An 18,932-nucleotide genomic window follows, 5' to 3' on the forward strand; every position below is an offset into this window, starting at 1 on the left:
AAAAAATAGCATTATAAATTTTAATAGGAAACTACATTGATTTTTAAGTTTAATAGTATTTTTTTAAAACCCAACAATTAGATCCAGCTGCGAACTTGAAACTGAATGATGACAAGAGAATCTATGATAATCAAATTTTTAAAAAATATTTGCAACAAAAAAAAAAAAAAAAATCACACTTTTTTTAATATGCAGTTCACATTTTAATATGCAGACTGAAAAAAAAAAAAAAAAAAAAAAAAATAGTCCTGCATTTTTCATTATCTTATCTAGACCAAGCAGCTTTAGGTATTTTGCAATTTTCAAAGGCAGTCTGCAAAAGAAATATGTAAAATGTTTAAAACTGTTAAAGGTATAAGCAGTTTAAAGACGGACCTGATGATGTTCACAATGATTCAAGTGGGCATCCGTCAACTTCTCAAAATGAGAACAAGGCTGCAAAAGTTTGTGAAATTGTGGCAAGAGATTGTTTTACTCTCTGAGTGATGACTGATTAGTTGGATATAAATAAGCTTATTTGTCAAATTCTGCCCAAAGATTTAGGGGGAAGGATTTGTTATTTTGTTATTTGGTTTTTAGAAGCATTAGCAACTAAGGCCATATTGCTCCGAGATATGCAGTGGTCATTCCCTGACCTTTCCGCATCCTCCGTATTTGGTGGTGATGGGCTCGAACCCCGGTCTAATCAAGAAGCGTATGCTACACACTGCTGCTCCTTCCCACCTGGCTACGGAGGCGCCAGGGGGAAGGAAGGTCTGAATAAATGAAGAGGAGTGTCATTATACGAAGACCTCACTAGACTTGTCATGACTATTGTAATTTTCTCACTATAACTGTCACTTGACATGAGCATTTGGCCTTTCAGTATGACTCAGAGACGAAGCGTCAGATCATGCAGTGGACAACAAAATCACCACAAAGGCCCAAAACATTTTGTTTGCAAAAGTAGAGGATCATGACAATGCAGATCATGTTTTTCTACAAGCAGGGAATTCACAAGGAGAGAGTCAATGGTACATCCTACATACAGGTGATGCAAAGATTAGTGAAGTGCATTTCCTGGGTGAGGTGACAATTTTGAGAGAAAGGCAACTGGTTCTTTTCATACAATGATATTACACCCACTCTGCACTTATTGTGAAGACATGATATTGTACAGATCAATCATTCACCCTTCTCTTCTGTTCTAGCACCAGCAGACTTCTTCCTCTTTCCTAAGGTAAAAACTATCCTCAAAGGAAAGAGGATTTCAGGATATTGAGGACATAAAGAAAAATGTAACTGCCAAATTGATCACCATCCCTTTGGATGCCTTCACTGAATCCTTCAGAATCTTTTAGAATTGTGTAATAAGTGCCCTCAATCAGGTGGTACTTATTTTGAATAAAAATAAAGCCATTTTTGAATTCCTTCACTTTGTGTTCTTTATTGCACTAGTCTGAGAACTTTACTGCCACGCCTTGTATATTTAAGAAGAATGGAGGATTGAGATAAATAAATTTAGAAGAAAAAACTTTTTTATTTTTCCTTAATTTGTCCAAATATCTTGTATAATTAATTCAGTAATTCGGTAAAGCTATTTTCTGTAATATTTTGTTATCTTAATTCTTACCTTAACAATGGTCGCTACAAGATTCACTTGAAATTCCTCATCCGAGGATATTATTCTTAATAGTGAAAAATGAAGATCTTATTGCGGATTTGAATAAAAATAAAGCCATTTTTGAATTCCTTCACTTTGTGTTCTTTATTGCACTAGTCTGAGAACTTTACTGCCACGCCTTGTATAGAACAGTCGAGAACAGTGTTATCAGAAAATCATTATTATTGTTAACTACTTTGCCAACCTCTATATCAATTGCAAATTTAAACATTAAGCCTCAATGTCCTCATATCCTCAATCAATATCATTAATAAATACAGAAAACAACAATGGGCCAGCTTTGAACCCTGTGGGACTCCAACAACATTAGTCCATAAAGAGCAGTGTCCCTTGATAACCACCCTGTCTTCTCCCACTCAACCATCTCTTTATCCTCAGTAGCAACTTTTCCTTAATGCCACACTGCTCCATTCTGTACAGCAGTCTCTTATGTGGAACAGTACACAAAGCTTCCCTGAAATCTAAGTATCTAATATGAAAATTATTTTTTGTATCCAGTTCCTTTGTCACCACATCATAGTATCCAAGAAAAATTGTCAGATAACATCTCTCCTTAACAAACCCATGCTGTGAATGAAGCATAACTGCACTTCTGTCAAGATTGTCCTGCATTACTTCTTTAACCAGTGACTCCATTATTTTTCCTGGAACATAAGTTAAGCTAACAGGTCTGTAATTATTCATGTCACTCTTTGATCTCCTTTGTGAATCAGGGATTTTGTGCACACATCTCCACAGGGACCTCCCCTGAATCCAAAGATGCTCTCACAATAATGGCTAAGGTTTTGCTTACCTCCTTTGCTGTCTCTCTTAATATGATTGGATCGATCCTGTCCACCACAGGTACCTTTTTTATGTTTAACAATTTCTCTTTCACTTTCCTCTCAGTTATCAGAAAATCATTCAGCTCCCTGTTAGTGCTTAATAAACTTCTGGCATCTGTTTCCCTAAAAAATATATTATGACTCAGAGAAATACAAAAGAAAATTCCAATACAAGTTGAGTTCACAGCTTGTACAGACTGTAGCATGTATTCCAAGGTCAATATAGTAGGTAATCATAACTCAATTTATATTCTTTTCCTTGTTCCCAATTTAAGGAGTGTACAAATCTTAAATTAAAATTTGGTGCATTACTAGATGAATTTGACTCACTGAAAGAAAAGTGATGGATACCCTAGAAACAAATGCAACTAGGAAATGCGGGGCACTTAAGCATCTAGTAAACTGGCAAGTGCATCAACTGGCAATTCACTAGATACTTGATACAGATTTGGGCCCAGAAAAGAACAGAACAGTCGAGTGCATACTGCTCTGATCTAAGAGAATTTTGTTTTATATTGGGAAATTACATTGTCAGAGAAATGAGTAACTTTTTTGTAATAAACAAGTGGACTACAACTGGGATGTATCTGAAGCTCAAAAATGCTTAGAATGGATGACATTACCAGACTATCTGATTTTAAGGGGGGTACAAAGAGAGCATTACATTTTATGTGGGTACTAATGATATTAAACCCACATGAACTGATAATTTGTTGGGTAAATACAGAAGCATGACAAAAAAATTCTGCAAGCCAGAATGTACATGTGTCTGCAATTTTGTCCAGAATTGATCGGAGGGATTATATACTGAAAACCTTGTGGATTAACTCTTGTTAGATAAATATAGAACCACGATGCCCTTGATTTGGTTTGTTTGTTATTTGGTTTTTAGGAGCATTAGCAACTAAGGTCATATTGTTCTGGGATATGCGGTGGTCATTCCCTGACCTTTCCGCATCCTCCGTATTTGGTGGTGATGGGCTCGAACCCCGGTCTAATCAAGAAGCATGTGCTACGCACTGCTGCTCCTTCCCACCTGGCTACGGAGGCACCAGCCCTTGATTTGGAAAGAATAGGGAAAACACAAGGGCTGGGGTAGGTCATGCTTCTTATCATATTGACTTGAGGGAGTGCAAGGCTTTTGGGGTGAAATTTTTATCTGGATGGCCTGCATTAGTAAGTAGAAGGAATGTATTCTGTAGAGATGGATTATATTTTTGTGCAAGGGTCTTTGCCAATATCACTTGCAGTGCAATACCATGAGTATCACACTGTAAATAAATATTATTATGGAATGGATTTCAATAAAACCCTGTATATATGCAATTTCTTATTGAAACTTGTAAACTATAGAACTTGAGCTTTGTTACTAGAAAAAACATAAATATATAAATAGTAGTATGGTATATCCTCTTGTTGTACAAGAATTACAAACAAAAGTTTGAATTAGGAAACAAAAAAAAAAAAAAAAAACAACTAAGCTTTTTACATTATGACAATCTTGTAAATTCCCCTTTTCAAGAATTGCCTCAGAACAACTCTTCCCTACTGAGAAGTATTATTTTAGTTTATTTTTTATATATTTATCAGAAATAAAATGCAATAATACTTCTCAATGGTGAAGTGTTGGTCAAAAACCACTTTAAGGACTAACGTGATAATAAACTTTGCATCTCTAATTGGTAAGCTAATTTTTCACCAGCTCATATAAAATTGATATGCTACCAGAAACACCTATCATCATAATAATTTTATTTTTATCCATTTTCTTTGAAATGTTCTGTCTTCAACTTCATACTTAGTTTAAAATTCTCTCCTTTAAATGATACGCACTTATATTACCCCATCATAAACTCTAATAAAATTTTTCCCAGTTCTTGATCGACAATATGATTCAAAATATACAGTGAAAATATAAAGTGAAAATATGCAAAATAATGCAGAAATTATTTTTAAGCCACGTTCTTGATTCAATCACTGAATATAAAATGCATTTGAAAAATTTCAATGGAAAAGAAAGAAAAGATTTTCAGTGATGTGTAACACCTTCAATTTCACAGAAATATGTACAATAATTACATCACTTTCTCTCTCCATTTGCTCCTCTTCAATATAAAAAATGTACAACAAATTCAACCTGATGTGAAGATGATATGGCCTGACTTAGAATTACAGTGATGTTCTAGCACAGGTCTACAGACTTACGAATCTGCATCAATCGGTCAAAGTTTTCAGCATCGGAAAAAGGTTCATCCACACTCCTTAAAAAATTAAAAATATATAAAATTGTTATTTATAAATTAAAACTTTTAACAAGTTCATTAAATCATTACCAATTCCTCTTTATATACATATTACAGGCTGAATGATTAGATTGGGGATGTGTTAAGCACCAAAGCAACTATGGCTATGAGGATTAGTATATTGTGTTGGTTTTCTGTTTTCTAGACAAAAAAATCTAAGTTTCTGGGATAAAAACCCATACAATCCTCACCTGAGACTGACTAACTCTACCACACTGAAAAAAAAAAAAAGAAAAAAAAAAAAAAAGAAGTCAATATGGATTCCTAGATGGGATTCAAACTCGGATTTTTTGCACCCAGTGTAAGAGGATGGTGATTATAACCACTGTACTACACATAAGGGCCATACTGAATGAAATTAATTACTTACACGCTATACAATCAGCATTTATCATTACATCCTATGAAAATATTTGCTTTTCTGTATCATCAAACACAATGATTTATCACTATTATGCTAAAAATGATAATGGTGAATCATTGCTCAATTTTCCACTTATCAACTTTTAGAAACTGAAAAAATTTTAATATAGATCAACATTCAGCTGAGGAAACCAGAAAGAACAAAAGTTTCTGTGAAAAGTGCATTGCAAAAATATTGGGAATTAAGCCAACTGCGAGGATGCATAAATTACATTGGCATAAAAATTTTTAATAATCACACAAAAATTAACTGCTACTGCTTGCCTGAATATTCAAGGTTGCTAAAATTAAACTGATGTTTAATTTAACTTCAACAACTTCTCTTATACTTTCCTCTCAGTTATTACAAAATCATTTAGTTCCATTTCAGAGTTTGATAAACTTCTGGCCTCCCCCTTACCTAAAGAATTGCTGATGTGTGAATGTGGATGCAAAATAATTCAGTTTGTGAGCAAACTCAGTAGGATCATCAACAGTCAAACTACTGATTTTAAGTGGACCAATTTGATTCATTCCCTTCCTTCTAGTATTTTCATAAGTAAAGAATTCTTTGCCATTTTTCTTTGCATCCTTCACCAAAGATTACTTGTAATCTGCCTTCGCTTCCATGACCTCTTTTGCAACTTGATTACAGACTAGTTTTTATCTACCATAGGCTTCTGTGTCGCACGATAATTTATATGGATCCTATGCCCTTTCTGCCATAAGTTTCATGAGTTCATCTGACATCCACGAAGAGTATTTCTTAGTTTGTATGAAAACCCTAGTTGCTACTGTGATTAATCCCTCGAATGCTTCCCATTTACAATTTTCTGTTGGTAACATCATCAGTTGGTCCCACTGTATAGAATTTAAAAAACTGTCTGAGACCACTGCAGTCACCTCTACAAAAGCAAAAACCCTTCACTTTATCCATGATGGTAGTTACATCTTTAAGTAAATCCCACATCAATACACTGGGATCACTGCCACCCAGTGGTTCTTTTATCTGCAGATTCTTAATGCATGAATAATCACTGAATCAATACCACAGCATGAATAATAACAATATCAAGAACAAATGATTTAATGAACAATTTGTCAGGCATTAAGTGACAAAGTAAACTTTGCATGATGCTATTTTTTTTACTAAAATGGAATGATTTTCGCCCTGCAGTAGGACCTGATGCCCAATAAGAGAAAATAACATTTAATGGAAAGAAATAAAGTCCTGGGTACACTGTTCCTATGCACTTTTGTAAACACTGCATGTTTACAAAGGCCGACCGGCTAGCCGAGTGGGTAGAGTACCTGCCGGCAACCCAAAGGTTGTGGGTTTGATTCCGTTTGATTCCCGCCTCGGGCTTGGATCAAAGTACTGCAAAAACCTTGGGAGGTGCATATGGCCACAGAAGCCGATGCGCCAACAACTACCAAAAATCAAAAAAAAAAAAAAAAAAAATCAAAAATCAATGTTTACAAAAATATTTTTAAAAATAATTAAAATTAACCATTTGCAAGCAAATAGATCATGCCCAGCCTGCTGAAACCACCATTACTTCCAAATACACAAACTTAAGCAAGAATTGATATTGCCTAATGGTGGCCATGAAGTCCAAATAAATAAATGCAACATAGCTCATGTGTATTTTCATATTTCAAAAATAAGATAAATAAAAAAAAAATAAAAAGACTTAAATTCAGAAGCAAAGTAAAGTTACTATAAAACCACAAAAAACACATGAATATCAGAAATTTGGCAAAACCCAGAAATGTTGTCAGGCATATTATTATAAATTTGAAAACATTACTTACTTGATCATAATTTCCCCACAGTGTAGACATTCAGAAGCTACAAGGTCATCCAGTTCCATCTAGGAATATGAACAGCCTTTTTACTGATAAATATATTCAAATTATGGTATTTAAATTAAAACTTAGGACTTCTCCATTAAAATGTTTAAAATTTAAGCAGAAAACAAAAGTTGTCATATCAAAAACAAAACATAGTAATAATAAAAAAAAATAATAATGAAAAGTATGCTCTTTCATGCAGAGAATTTAGCAACTGCCAGAAAAATGCCAAATTCCAAAGTGCTAGTATATGCAATAGACTTGTTGCAATTACCTTGATATTACAACATTAACCAAACTGTATCACCAAGATGTTTGGTCTTCCATTTGCTTAAAAGATAAGATCATTTTGTTAGGAAACTGACTTGAGTGGCAATTTCTAAAGCAGCAATTTATTATTTTCATAACTATTGCATGAGTCACAACACTGAAAGATTTAATTCATCTATGTTGTTACTGGTGTGAGAATGACTTAATCCTCAATGTTCAGATAATGAACCATTCTCATAACATTCAAATCTGATTCTAGCTTGGGTCTCTACATATTTTCACCTAGATGCCAAAAGTCAACTGCAATAGGAACACCGCTACCAATCCCATGATGAAAACCACTACTATTTAGAATGATGAGTAGTGGTATGTCATTTATGAGAAGTCTGGTGCCACCAGCTGCTGCTTATGTGGATTTTGATTGTTTGATCTTTATTCCTGTCCCTCCCCAATCTCTTTTGCTGTTTTTTCCCTCTTCTCTTCCCCCTCCAAGATCTGTTGGACACTGCAAATCTACTATTCATGATTCTGCACTTTAAAAGGAACCTTTACATTTCACTAGACTGAGATCACCAAAAGCATGTTGCCCTGAAAATATACTGAGTAGTGTATTTTTCTACTTTTAAACTGCACATCATGCATATTTTTACAGTTTTATTAAATTATATGTCACGAAAAAGAATCATTGATCACCAAAAACAAGTTAATCCTACAATTGGGTTATTCTCAGCAACTCACTATATCACTACTTGAAAACCAATACACCCCAATGTTACATTAAAATGAAATCATAAAATAAGAGAAAGACAAAGCAACACACGCCTTCATCAGTACAAGTGCATAGTCCCTTGCACTGATGAAGGTGTGTGTATAGTCCCCTCCACAAGCATTAAAGTATGAGTGCCACTTCTAAAATAAATAAATGATTATCATCATTTATTAATAAATGATAAATCATTACCATCTTTTCAAAGGGACATCAGTGTCTGCATTTCAGTTAACTGCTATCAACAGATGTCACTATATGATCTGAACACAAAAAGAAATAATGAACAAACTGAAATCAAAGTATGATATGGCCACCACTAATTATCTGATTCTAATTGATTTAATTTATGTTAATTCTATTTATTATGATTTGGTTTAATGTTTATTTGCATATTTGCATTTGGTTTAGACCTGTGGATTGGCAAGGGTCAACATCTAAATTTAATCTACAGAGGGTGATGGCCATAGCATACTTTATGATTTGAGTTTGTTCTTTTTTTTTTTTTTGTGTGTCTAGAGAGACATCCATTGACATTTAGCTGGATAGCAGTCAATGACTGAAATATAATTCTTTTTTGGAGTTCACAAGTGACCTTTGAAGACATGGTGCTTGTCAGTATGCATCGACCTGGGTAGAGGGGTCATGGGCATGCATCTCTTTTCACAGAGGGTTGTGCACTTATGCTACTGATGACGGATGTCACTTTGTCTTTTTCTTATTTTATGATTTTAATTTAATATTGGGATGTTGTGGTATTCAGGTAGCAATATATAGCATCTTGCCAAAAATAATCTTAATTGTAGCATTAACTGGTTTTATGGTAATTAGTGTTTTTTTTTTTGTAAGAGTCTTGAAGGCATAACCAAATTTGTCTAATTATAATTAAATTATCTTACTTTTATTTTATTAAATATCTTAATAGCAAGGCTTCATCTAAAGGAAATCTATCAAATAACATGGCTAGCTATAGTTTCAATAATTTATTCCTTCTAAGCATATTAAACCATATGGTTAAAAAGGAATAAATCTCATATAAATTACAGAAGTTATATTTGATTCTCTGATCTTTATTTTTATATTTATATAGTTTTTTACTATAATAAATTTATTAATGTTGTGGGGAAAAAATGTGTAATCACCAATGCGACAGAATTTTACGAAAAATTTGTAATCACAGTTGGTTTCAAGAGTTCCACAGGACATTCAACACGGTTGCATTTTCTTTTTGAATAAACAGGATGAGCTGGGTTGTTTTAATCAATATCAAAGGATCTGAAGCAGAATACTATATATAAAAAATTCTGTGTTTTAATGCTCATTTGTCTGTTTTCAAAATAAATAAACTTGGGGAAATTTCTAGGGTAGGTAGAATGGGGAAATTCTGCATTTCCTTTGAAGCATAGCTAATCCAATCCTACCTGATAAATACCTCAATGAGTTCCACATATCACTGGAGATTTGAATTGAGATCTTTCCAAATGGGAATAACAAATCTACTCATCCATGAACACGCAATTAAATATGTTAACCAAGCACACAATAACATAACAATAACACTGGGTTGTAACAAATCAAGAATGGAAATTGTATACCTAGTATTCAACTGGGTATACAATTTACATATTCTACAAAAATATTTAAATATATATGTAAATTCGAGAATATTTTCCCTTATTTTAAATTTATCACTTACACAGTCAACAAATTATTTATTTATTTATATATATTTAAAACTTACAGAGAGCTTCTCCTTCATGGTAGTAACACCTGTTCCAGTTGAAGACAATGACAAAGTATCTTCTCTACCTGCGTTTGTTGAAAGTTGCCTTTGAATTTCCTCAAGCTTTAGCCTTTTGTTTCTTGGCAAGTGGAGCTTAATCTGTAGATTTAAGAATGAAGAAGTTTCAGAGAAAATATACTACTTGCTTTTAGTTTTAATTATTTCTCTTTTAAATTGAGTTAAAGTTTATTATCAACTTGTTACCTCGTCAGCAAGGCAGTCATAATGAAACATGTGACCACAAGGAAACAAATAAAATGCTCTTGTCATCAATGGGTAAAGGCATAATGAACAAGTCTGATTGGCCTTGACTATTCTGTATCTAAATTAAATAAAGAAAATTTTGCACTGTGAAGATATTACAGATATTTTTAGATATTTCAATTTTATCACCAATTGAGTTAATTAACATTCAGCTGAGAGAATTAAATATATTCTGAGCCCAAAATAATTAGTTGCCATATACATATGCAAAGTGCTTTCTCAGGAATATTTTTTCAAAATACATAATGCATTTCAAGTTAATGTGAACAAATATACACAATGTACTACATAGGTGCCTCTGTAACCAGGTGGGCAGGAGCAGCAGTGCGTAGCACACGCTTCTTGATTAGGCCAGGGTTCGAGCCTGTGACCACCAAATACGGAGGATGCGGGAAGGTCAGGGAATGACCACCACATATCCCTGGAGCAATATGGCCTTAGTTGCTAATGCTCCTAAAAACCAAATAAGAACAACATCAACATACTACATAGTAGCTTTGTGATTATCTCACAGTGGCCTGTGGATCAGCAATGTTTCACCTACATCAGTCTATGTTCCCTGGTTTGATTTGAAGGGTTTTGTAAAGTTAGGCTACCTGTATGTCTTTCTACCTTATGATAAAGATCATTCTTACATCAGTCACATTTCAATTTCATGGTATGCTGATGATGATGTGCACATATTCTGTTTTTCACGTTATTATAATGGACTATAATAATAATAACAATGATTTATTTTATTAAGTAACAGGAGATACAAAGATATACTTTGCATTGCTTGTCAGTGGCTATGCAGAGAGGCAAAGAAGGCCTACAAAAGACAATATTCATATTTACAAACATTAATTAAAAATCATAAGACAAACTAAGCCAAACAGCCAGATTAAGTAAAAGTACTGTTACAGACAAAGTATGGGATAGGTGCATGGTAGTCAGTTTAAGTTTGAGATGCCATTTCCAGATATAAGAACATATATATATATTACTATAATAATTATCTAATTAAAAATGTAATGCCTATAATATTTTGGATGCACGATATAAGTTATGGGACTATTTCCGGGAATGCATCAGCATAATTCGAGTGATAAGTGTATTATAAATACAAGAATTTTGCTACCTGCACTTATACAGTTTACATATAGGTTTTCATTCAAATTTTTTGAAAGATTTCTAATTTTCTAGATTTCTAACCCACTTGATTTTCCTTAATTTACTGCTAAATGTGAAATTCTTCCAAGTACTAGATGTTTAGGAAAAATATAATACAGTTTTAACTGCTTATACTCACTAAATAAATATTTACAATGCTATTTGTGGTATCATAAAACAAATAAACCCACTGAAATGCATATACCCACCAGCCATCCAGAATGCACACTCACACATGACTTGGAAGATTTTGTACTTCCAATGTATTTGTGATGTTCTCTACCACAGTAAAAAATAATTGAGTATAATTGCAGAATTAAAGGTTAAAATTATAACTAGTATAAAAAGCATTTGATGACACGCTCAGTTCTTCTACCAGCCTCATAATTAAAAATAATATACTGTTGCAGAAAAATTCACTGGTTAGCACCCTTATATTATGTTCCTTTACAAGAAAGCAGTTAGATGTAAATGTTTCTTGTGTGAAAACAAAACATTTCAACATATTACATGTTATAAAGCATTGTAAAGAAAACAAAAGTACAGCAAAAATGTATACCTTAAAAAATAGATAAATAAAACCATGTAAATTAAATACTTTTTTTTTATGAGATTGAAATTTTAGCCAACACAGCAGTCCGTTCTATGTTTATTTTGGGAATTAGAACAAGATCCAACCATCCATCTATCTAAAATATATAAATATATTAAGACAAAAGTGAATAACATGTCTCAGCAACTGCAGCAGTAGAAATAAATAGGACTGTAGTATAGAAAACCATTATGAAATTTACATTCACATTTATATTTGAATTCCATTATGTTAAATGAATTTATAACCACACAACAGGTAACTCTCGTATAACACAGTAATTAGGTTCCTATAAAATCTCGTGTAATGCGAAACCATGTTATACGGGACTAAAAACCAATACAAAAAGGGGTGTTATGTTCCAAAAGCTAACAAAAGAACAACATTTTTTTTATAACTATCGGAAACTTAATTTTTATTAAAAATAGTAATGTCTTACAAACTGTGATACACATGTGTCAGATAATGTACGTTCATTTAATTTTCTTTGTCTTTAATTACTACTAAGCACAATCAAATGAGAATGTTTTCGCTATTGCAGAATATCTTCACCTTCTGAACTTTCATCTGCAGCATCTGGATTTCGTGTATCTTCTGCTCTCTTTAAAATATCAATAATCTGGGACTGTTTGCTTGATAGATCTTTGTAAATTGCAAGGTATGGAGCTAAACATTTTTGAAGCTCCCTTTTGTACTTTCTGTTCCTTCCAGTCGAAGGATTTGCATTAAAAAAAAAAATAACATAAAATAAATAATAAGAAGATTCTAATTGCTTGGCTAAGTTTATATGCATTCCTGTATGCTTTTTAGTGTAAAATTTGGAACTTCAGAATTTTCATCTGCGCTGTCATCCTCTTAATTTTTGGTTTACCTATGATGCCATTTCCACTGAATCTGCTTTGCCAGTCTCTTTTCTACCAGTAATTCGTGAACGTCTTCAGTAGTCATATCACCAAAACCTTCCCCTCCTACAGACTTAGCAAGTTCTACTAATGCACGGATTCTGTTTTCTGCCAGTTGGACCATATTCACTGAATGAACTGACTTTGGCCATACATTTTTCCAACAAGCACATGTTGATGCTATGATTCCGATACAGTTCACAATTAAAAAATGTTTTCATGCCTCCATCACTTCAATAGATTAGGAATCAATTTTTTCCAAAATTCATTGTAACGATTTTCTGATGTAATGAGTTTTAAAGATAAATATGATGCCTTGATCTAATGGCTGAATTAAAGAAGTTATATTAGGTGGTAGGAACATTACTTCAACATTTTGGACGACTTAAATCTTTTGGATGGCCTGGCGCATTATCCAATAGTAATAAAATTTTGAAATCTAGATTTTTCTGCTTAAATTGTTTTCCACAGCTGGCACAAAACAATTTAGAATCCATTCTTTAAATAAATCAGCAGTATCCCAAATTATGCCTAATTTCCTTAGGGATAATTTAGGGTTGGAATTGACAACAAAGAAATTATTCCCATATGCTTCTTAAGAACAAAGTTTAGTAATACATACCCAGAAAAATTTATAAACAATCAAATAAAAACCAAAATAACCTTACAAAAACCTTAAAAGTTACAAACTGCATGCTTTGAAGTCACAAATTTTTATGGTCTCAAACATGGGGATTTCCCAATATTTTTTATACGACTCACGAGTTAGCATTGGGGATTCACAAAAAAGAATGCAAATGTTGAAAAATTACATCCAACATAATAGCAAGTTTTTCCCCACACAAAAGCTCAAAAATATCGTGTTATGTGTGGTTGTCTCAATTCTCTAACTGTGTTATATGGGGGTTGCCTGTATCTATATTTTTAGCACTTTTTTTTTTTTAAATTTGACATCTTTCAATGAAATATTAACATCTTTGATAAAGCAGTGCAAACTGAAGTTTTTAATTTGTCCAAAGAGTGTTCACTGGCATGCACTTAAAAATAAATCGTACTGAATAAATAAAAATCAGGACTGCTGACGTTTTCTACCATATCAGTCCCCACTGCTCAGTCCACATGCATGGAAAGTATTCTTCAACCAATTACAAACTTGAAAATTTGAACATAAAAATCATTGTCTAATGAATTTTTGGAAGAACAATGTTTTGAAATATTTCCAAATATCTCTGTTCATTACGATGTGGTGAATATAAGCTGCATTCAACTGGAGTGAAGTCATTCTGCATTAAATAAACAGTTTAGCTCACTGCACTTAATAATTATTAATAGATGACCTACTGACCCATAATGGCAGTACGTCTGTTGACAAGACAACCAATATGACACACAGCCTGATCAAATCAGATAATGTCAGGTAACACACAACACAAGACCACCAGTATAGAATGTAGTTTTATGAAATGATGTAGCTAGGGCTTACAATACCGAGATCCCGGTAATTTTTTTCAAGTATTCAAATACCGGTATTGATACAAAAATACCAGTTTTTCAGTTATTTGTTATTTGGTTTTTGGGAGCATTAGCAACTAAGGCCACATTGCTCGGGGATATGCGGTGGTCATTCCCTGACCTTTCCGCATCCTCCGTATTTGGTGGTGACGGGCTCGAACCCCGGTCGAATCAAGAAGTGCGTGGTATGCACTGCTGCTCCTTCCCACCTGGCTACGGAGGCGCCTACTGGTTTTTCAGTACTAATTAAAAAAAAAAAAAAAGTTTATAATTTAATCACATAAAGGTTATAAAACCACCTTTATATGATTATGACGTCCTTATTACTACTAACAAATGTTAGATAAATCATCGATAGGACACCATACAACATTGCAATCTGTCCATAATTCACAGACATCTTCATGTCTGACCATATCGTAACTCCCAATTCCCGTTCCTCCACTATTGACTTTAATTCAACTCCACCAAGTGTATAAGTTATTTTGGGGTTGCTGTTCCCCAGGTGTAAGACCTTGCATTTTTCTGAATTAAAGCATATAGCTGACACTTTTCTGATAATCCTGGAAGTCTATCTAGGTCACTCTAAAGAAGCTCTGCTTGGCGGCAATCATTAACAACTCCACTGATCTTTACATCAGCTGCAAGTTTAGACATCACACCCTATATCCCTTCATAGATGTCATTTAAGATAATAAAATACAACAGTGGTCCCAATACTGATCCATGGGGAACCCCACTTCTTACATTAACCCAATCTGAGGAATAACCATTTATCACAACCCCCTGCCTGGTGCCCTCAAGCCATCGTGCTATCCATCTAAGGATTTTCCCTATGATTCCAGCCTGCTCCAACTTATAAAGTAACCGTTCATGTGGGACTGAGTCAAATGCTTTGCTGATATCTAAATAAACAATGTTGAAATTATTCTCTAAATCCAGCTCATGAGTGGCTAACCAGATTTGTTAAACATTATTTTCCCTTTACAAAACCATGCTGTGTATCCTACAGACTTCCATTTCCATCTAAATGATCTTGAATTCCACCCTTGATCATTGCCTCCATGGTTTTCCCTACTACTGTAGTTAGACTGGCTGGTCGGTAATTTCCCATTACACTCCTAGAACCGCTTTTATGTTCCAATTTACACCAATCCAATGGAATCTTTCTGAGTCCAGCGATGCTCTCCTAACTAGCCTTAATGGTTCAATGCACTCACTTGCTGCCTCCTTTAAGATTATAGGTTATATGCCATCAACCACAGGAGCCTTACTAGCCTGTGGGTGTGAAAGTTTTCTCATTAAATCAACATGTGAAATTTCAACATCACTAATTACATTTTTTTCAATTTCACTTCCATAATTTCTCATTGACGTGAGGGCTTTTTCTTCTGTAAATATATCGATGCAAACTAACTTTCAAGTTCATCTGCAACATCAGTTGGGGTATTTAATACTATCCCACGCAATTACATATGCATCTGATCTGATATGCACTCTCTTCCAGACTCAGTAAAGATACTATAGTGAAAAGTATACTTCGCTGAATAAAACGTCTTTCTCCTTCAGAAAATGATGAACATAATTCAACCATGGAAGACCAACATGGAACAGAACATCAGTGTTCCGCAAATTATTTCCAAAATAAGAAATTGCCAAACTCCAATGAGATTTTAAAAGATGAACTTGTGTCGGAAATTAATGAAATACTTTTAACTATTTTTGCTAAAAAAGTTGAAAGCCTAGAAAATAAGGACTGAGATCATCTACGATTATCTCAGTACCAGAATAAAATCCAATAGGGCGTTTTCTGCCGCTAATCAAATATGTACCAAAATTAGATCCATTTTAAACGATCATACTATTGATTGCTTATGTTTCTTAAGAGCTCACTTTATTCGGACAGGTAGTGTGGATGCTTAAACATAACTAAACTTTGCAGTAACAATATGTATTTCTGTATAAAGCAATGGTCAGGCCACTCAAGGTGTGGCTTGACCATTGCTTTATACAGAGGGTCAATCACCTCCTTTTCCCTGCTAGCAAATTCCTGTATATCATGATGTGTTAAATGGGAAGTCATTTAACACATCTAGACAGCCACTGAAGGGAACATTCACAAAACCGTATTCTCATTACAATCTTCTGAAAAAGAACCACTCATGATGATAATGAGATAAATACAGCTTCTCTCCCCTTCAAAATTACCTGAATTGAACAAGGAACTTATTCCACTCCCTTTGGCAATTCTGATTGCTTTGAGCTGCTTTCACTCATGTCACATGCTTAGTTTGGTTTCTAGCAATCACAATGTGATATGTCATCTACCTAAACCCAGTCGAGATAAGTATTAGTTTCATTCCTTTTTTTTTGTTGTAGTCATCTTTCAATGGCAGTTATGGACTGCTAAACATTATACCACACAGCAACTTTCACTTCTTGAACAATAAAATTTCACATCAAAAAATTACTTCACTATCTATAATAACAACACTAAAGTATTTTAACATTGAAAACAGAAATTAATTGCAGATCAATTTCTGACATTCATTAATTTCAACATTCATTTTTAACACTGCATTCTTTAAAAAAAAAAAAAAATTCACAGAAAACTAATTATAACCATGCTAATAAACAAAAACAACTTCAGAAAGAACTTACTTATTCCTAAATGACTGAATTTCAGCTCTGATTTCCTGTGCACTTTGAGTTGCTTGTTCCATATCTTCTTTTAGTATTTCTATGTGATCATTGTATTGGCGGAGAGAGTTACAGATAGCTTCCTGCAAGTAAGAAAGCTAAATCAGTGCAGCTTAGCAAAACAAAACTGTAGAATTACTGATATTCACAAGGAAACAAGCAGAGTATCATCCAAGGATGCTCATAATTATGAGCATCCTTGGATTTTGTGAAGATCCCTATGGACTGGAGATGTGTGAATGTATCCCCAGATGATAAAAAGGGGGAATAAAAGGGTAAAGTGAGTAATTACAGACCTGTAAGCTTGACTTCTATTCCAAGGAAAATAGAGTAACTAGTTAAAAGAAGTAATGTAAAACAATATAGAATGTAGTTATACAGCAGTCACAGCATGGATATATTAATGGGCAATGTTGTCAGACCAATCTGATTGGATACTATGAAGCAGCAACAAAGGAACTCAAAGCAAAAAATAACTGTGACATCATATATTTAGATTTCAGAAAAGCTTTTGATACAGCTTCAGATAAAAGGATGCTGTACAACTTGTAGCAGTTTTACATCAGGGGGGACAAGTTACTGCTATGGATAAAGGGGGATAGCTGAGTGGGAGAAAACAGAGTGATTGTCAAGTAGTTATTGTAGGAAATTTCCTTTAGCCAGCAAGTTGTTGAATACTGGAACAAGCTGCCTCCACAAGTAATTGAGGCTGACCATTTTTTTTATTTTTTATTTTTTTTATTTGAAGAAATTCAAAAGTCAACTGGATAGTTGCCTACATGAGGAGGAAGGTGCATGATTTGTAGTTCTGAGACCATTGTTGTTTTCTGTGTTTATTAATGACATTGATGAAGGTATATCAGGCTTAATGTCTAAGTTTGCAGATGATACAAAAGTTGGAAGGGTGAGTAATGACAGTAATTAGGGTATTCAACTGCAACAAGATCTAGAAAAATTAGGCAGATGAGCTGAGAAGTGGCAATTGAAGTTTAAAACTGAAAAACTGCTGCATACGGGTAGCAGTAATCCCATAATAACATATAAAGAATGTGTGGTAAACACTGAGGACAGGGTAAAGAAAGAGACCTGGAGGTAATTGTGCAGTTGGACATGAAGATTTCTGAGCAGTGCAGAGAGGCTGTCAGGATAGCTCACAGGGTCCTGCAGTAAGGTTCAATAGAATTACTTCTTCCCAATCACTTGGGCAGAAGTAATCCTAGGATAATGTACCAATTGGGTGTTATCACACTCGAGGTAGTGGAGAATGAAAAAGGCCAAGGAGCAATTGTACAGTCTGACATGAAGTTCTTTGAGAGTGTAGGCAAGCTGCTAGAACAGCTCATGGGGATTTTCTATCATTGTTATACAGCAATTTTGCCAGCAATGAAAATGAGATGATAATCTCAATGTATAAGGCAATGGTTAGGCTGCATCTTGAGTACTGCACACATGTTTGGAAGCCTCATTTTAGAAATGATGTATATATGTATAGATACATATATACATCATTGGTACATATATATAGATACATATATACATAGATACATATATACACATAGATACATATATGTATAGATACATATATATATATATGTATAGATACATATAGATACATGTATAGATATATACATAGATACATATATGTATAGATACATATATACATCATATATACATCATTGGTGGAGCAGGTTCAAAGAAGAGCAATAAGGTTAGTCAGGGATACAAAGGGCATTCTTAATGCAAATCACTTGAGGAATTCTGTTAATTACAGTATCTAGAAACTAGGTACATATGAGGTGCACATGACTGAAGTGTTTAAAGCCTTAAATGTATTGAGTAAACTAATTGCTAATGTTACCTTACTTTTTCGCCAACAACAGAAACAAGGTGGACATAAATTTAAATTGTAAAAGGATGGTTGTAGGATAGGCGTGAAAAAATTTGC

At 33.8% G+C, this 18,932-nt stretch overlaps 1 protein-coding gene across 2 annotated transcripts in view; it reads right to left on the bottom strand.

The window, feature by feature from the left end:
• Window positions 1–4,531: 4,531 nt before the first annotated feature.
• Window positions 4,532–18,932, bottom strand: part of dor (vacuolar protein sorting-associated protein 18 dor) — a 139,610-nt gene continuing 125,209 nt past the window's right edge. For both annotated transcript variants that reach the window (XM_090372563.1, XM_090372564.1), the window contains 5 exons: window positions 16,949–17,070; window positions 10,070–10,187; window positions 9,824–9,964; window positions 7,008–7,066; window positions 4,532–4,748 (listed from right to left, as the gene is read on the bottom strand). In XM_090372563.1, coding sequence (XP_090228689.1) covers window positions 4,670–4,748; window positions 7,008–7,066; window positions 9,824–9,964; window positions 10,070–10,187; window positions 16,949–17,070 — 519 coding nt within the window. In that variant the 3' untranslated portion in view covers window positions 4,532–4,669. The remainder of the gene's footprint in view (window positions 4,749–7,007; window positions 7,067–9,823; window positions 9,965–10,069; window positions 10,188–16,948; window positions 17,071–18,932) is intronic.

This window comes from Mastigoproctus giganteus, chromosome 4, assembly GCF_048544385.1.
Source record: "Mastigoproctus giganteus isolate SK-2022 chromosome 4, ASM4854438v1, whole genome shotgun sequence".
Lineage (NCBI taxonomy): Eukaryota > Metazoa > Arthropoda > Arachnida > Uropygi > Thelyphonidae > Mastigoproctus > Mastigoproctus giganteus.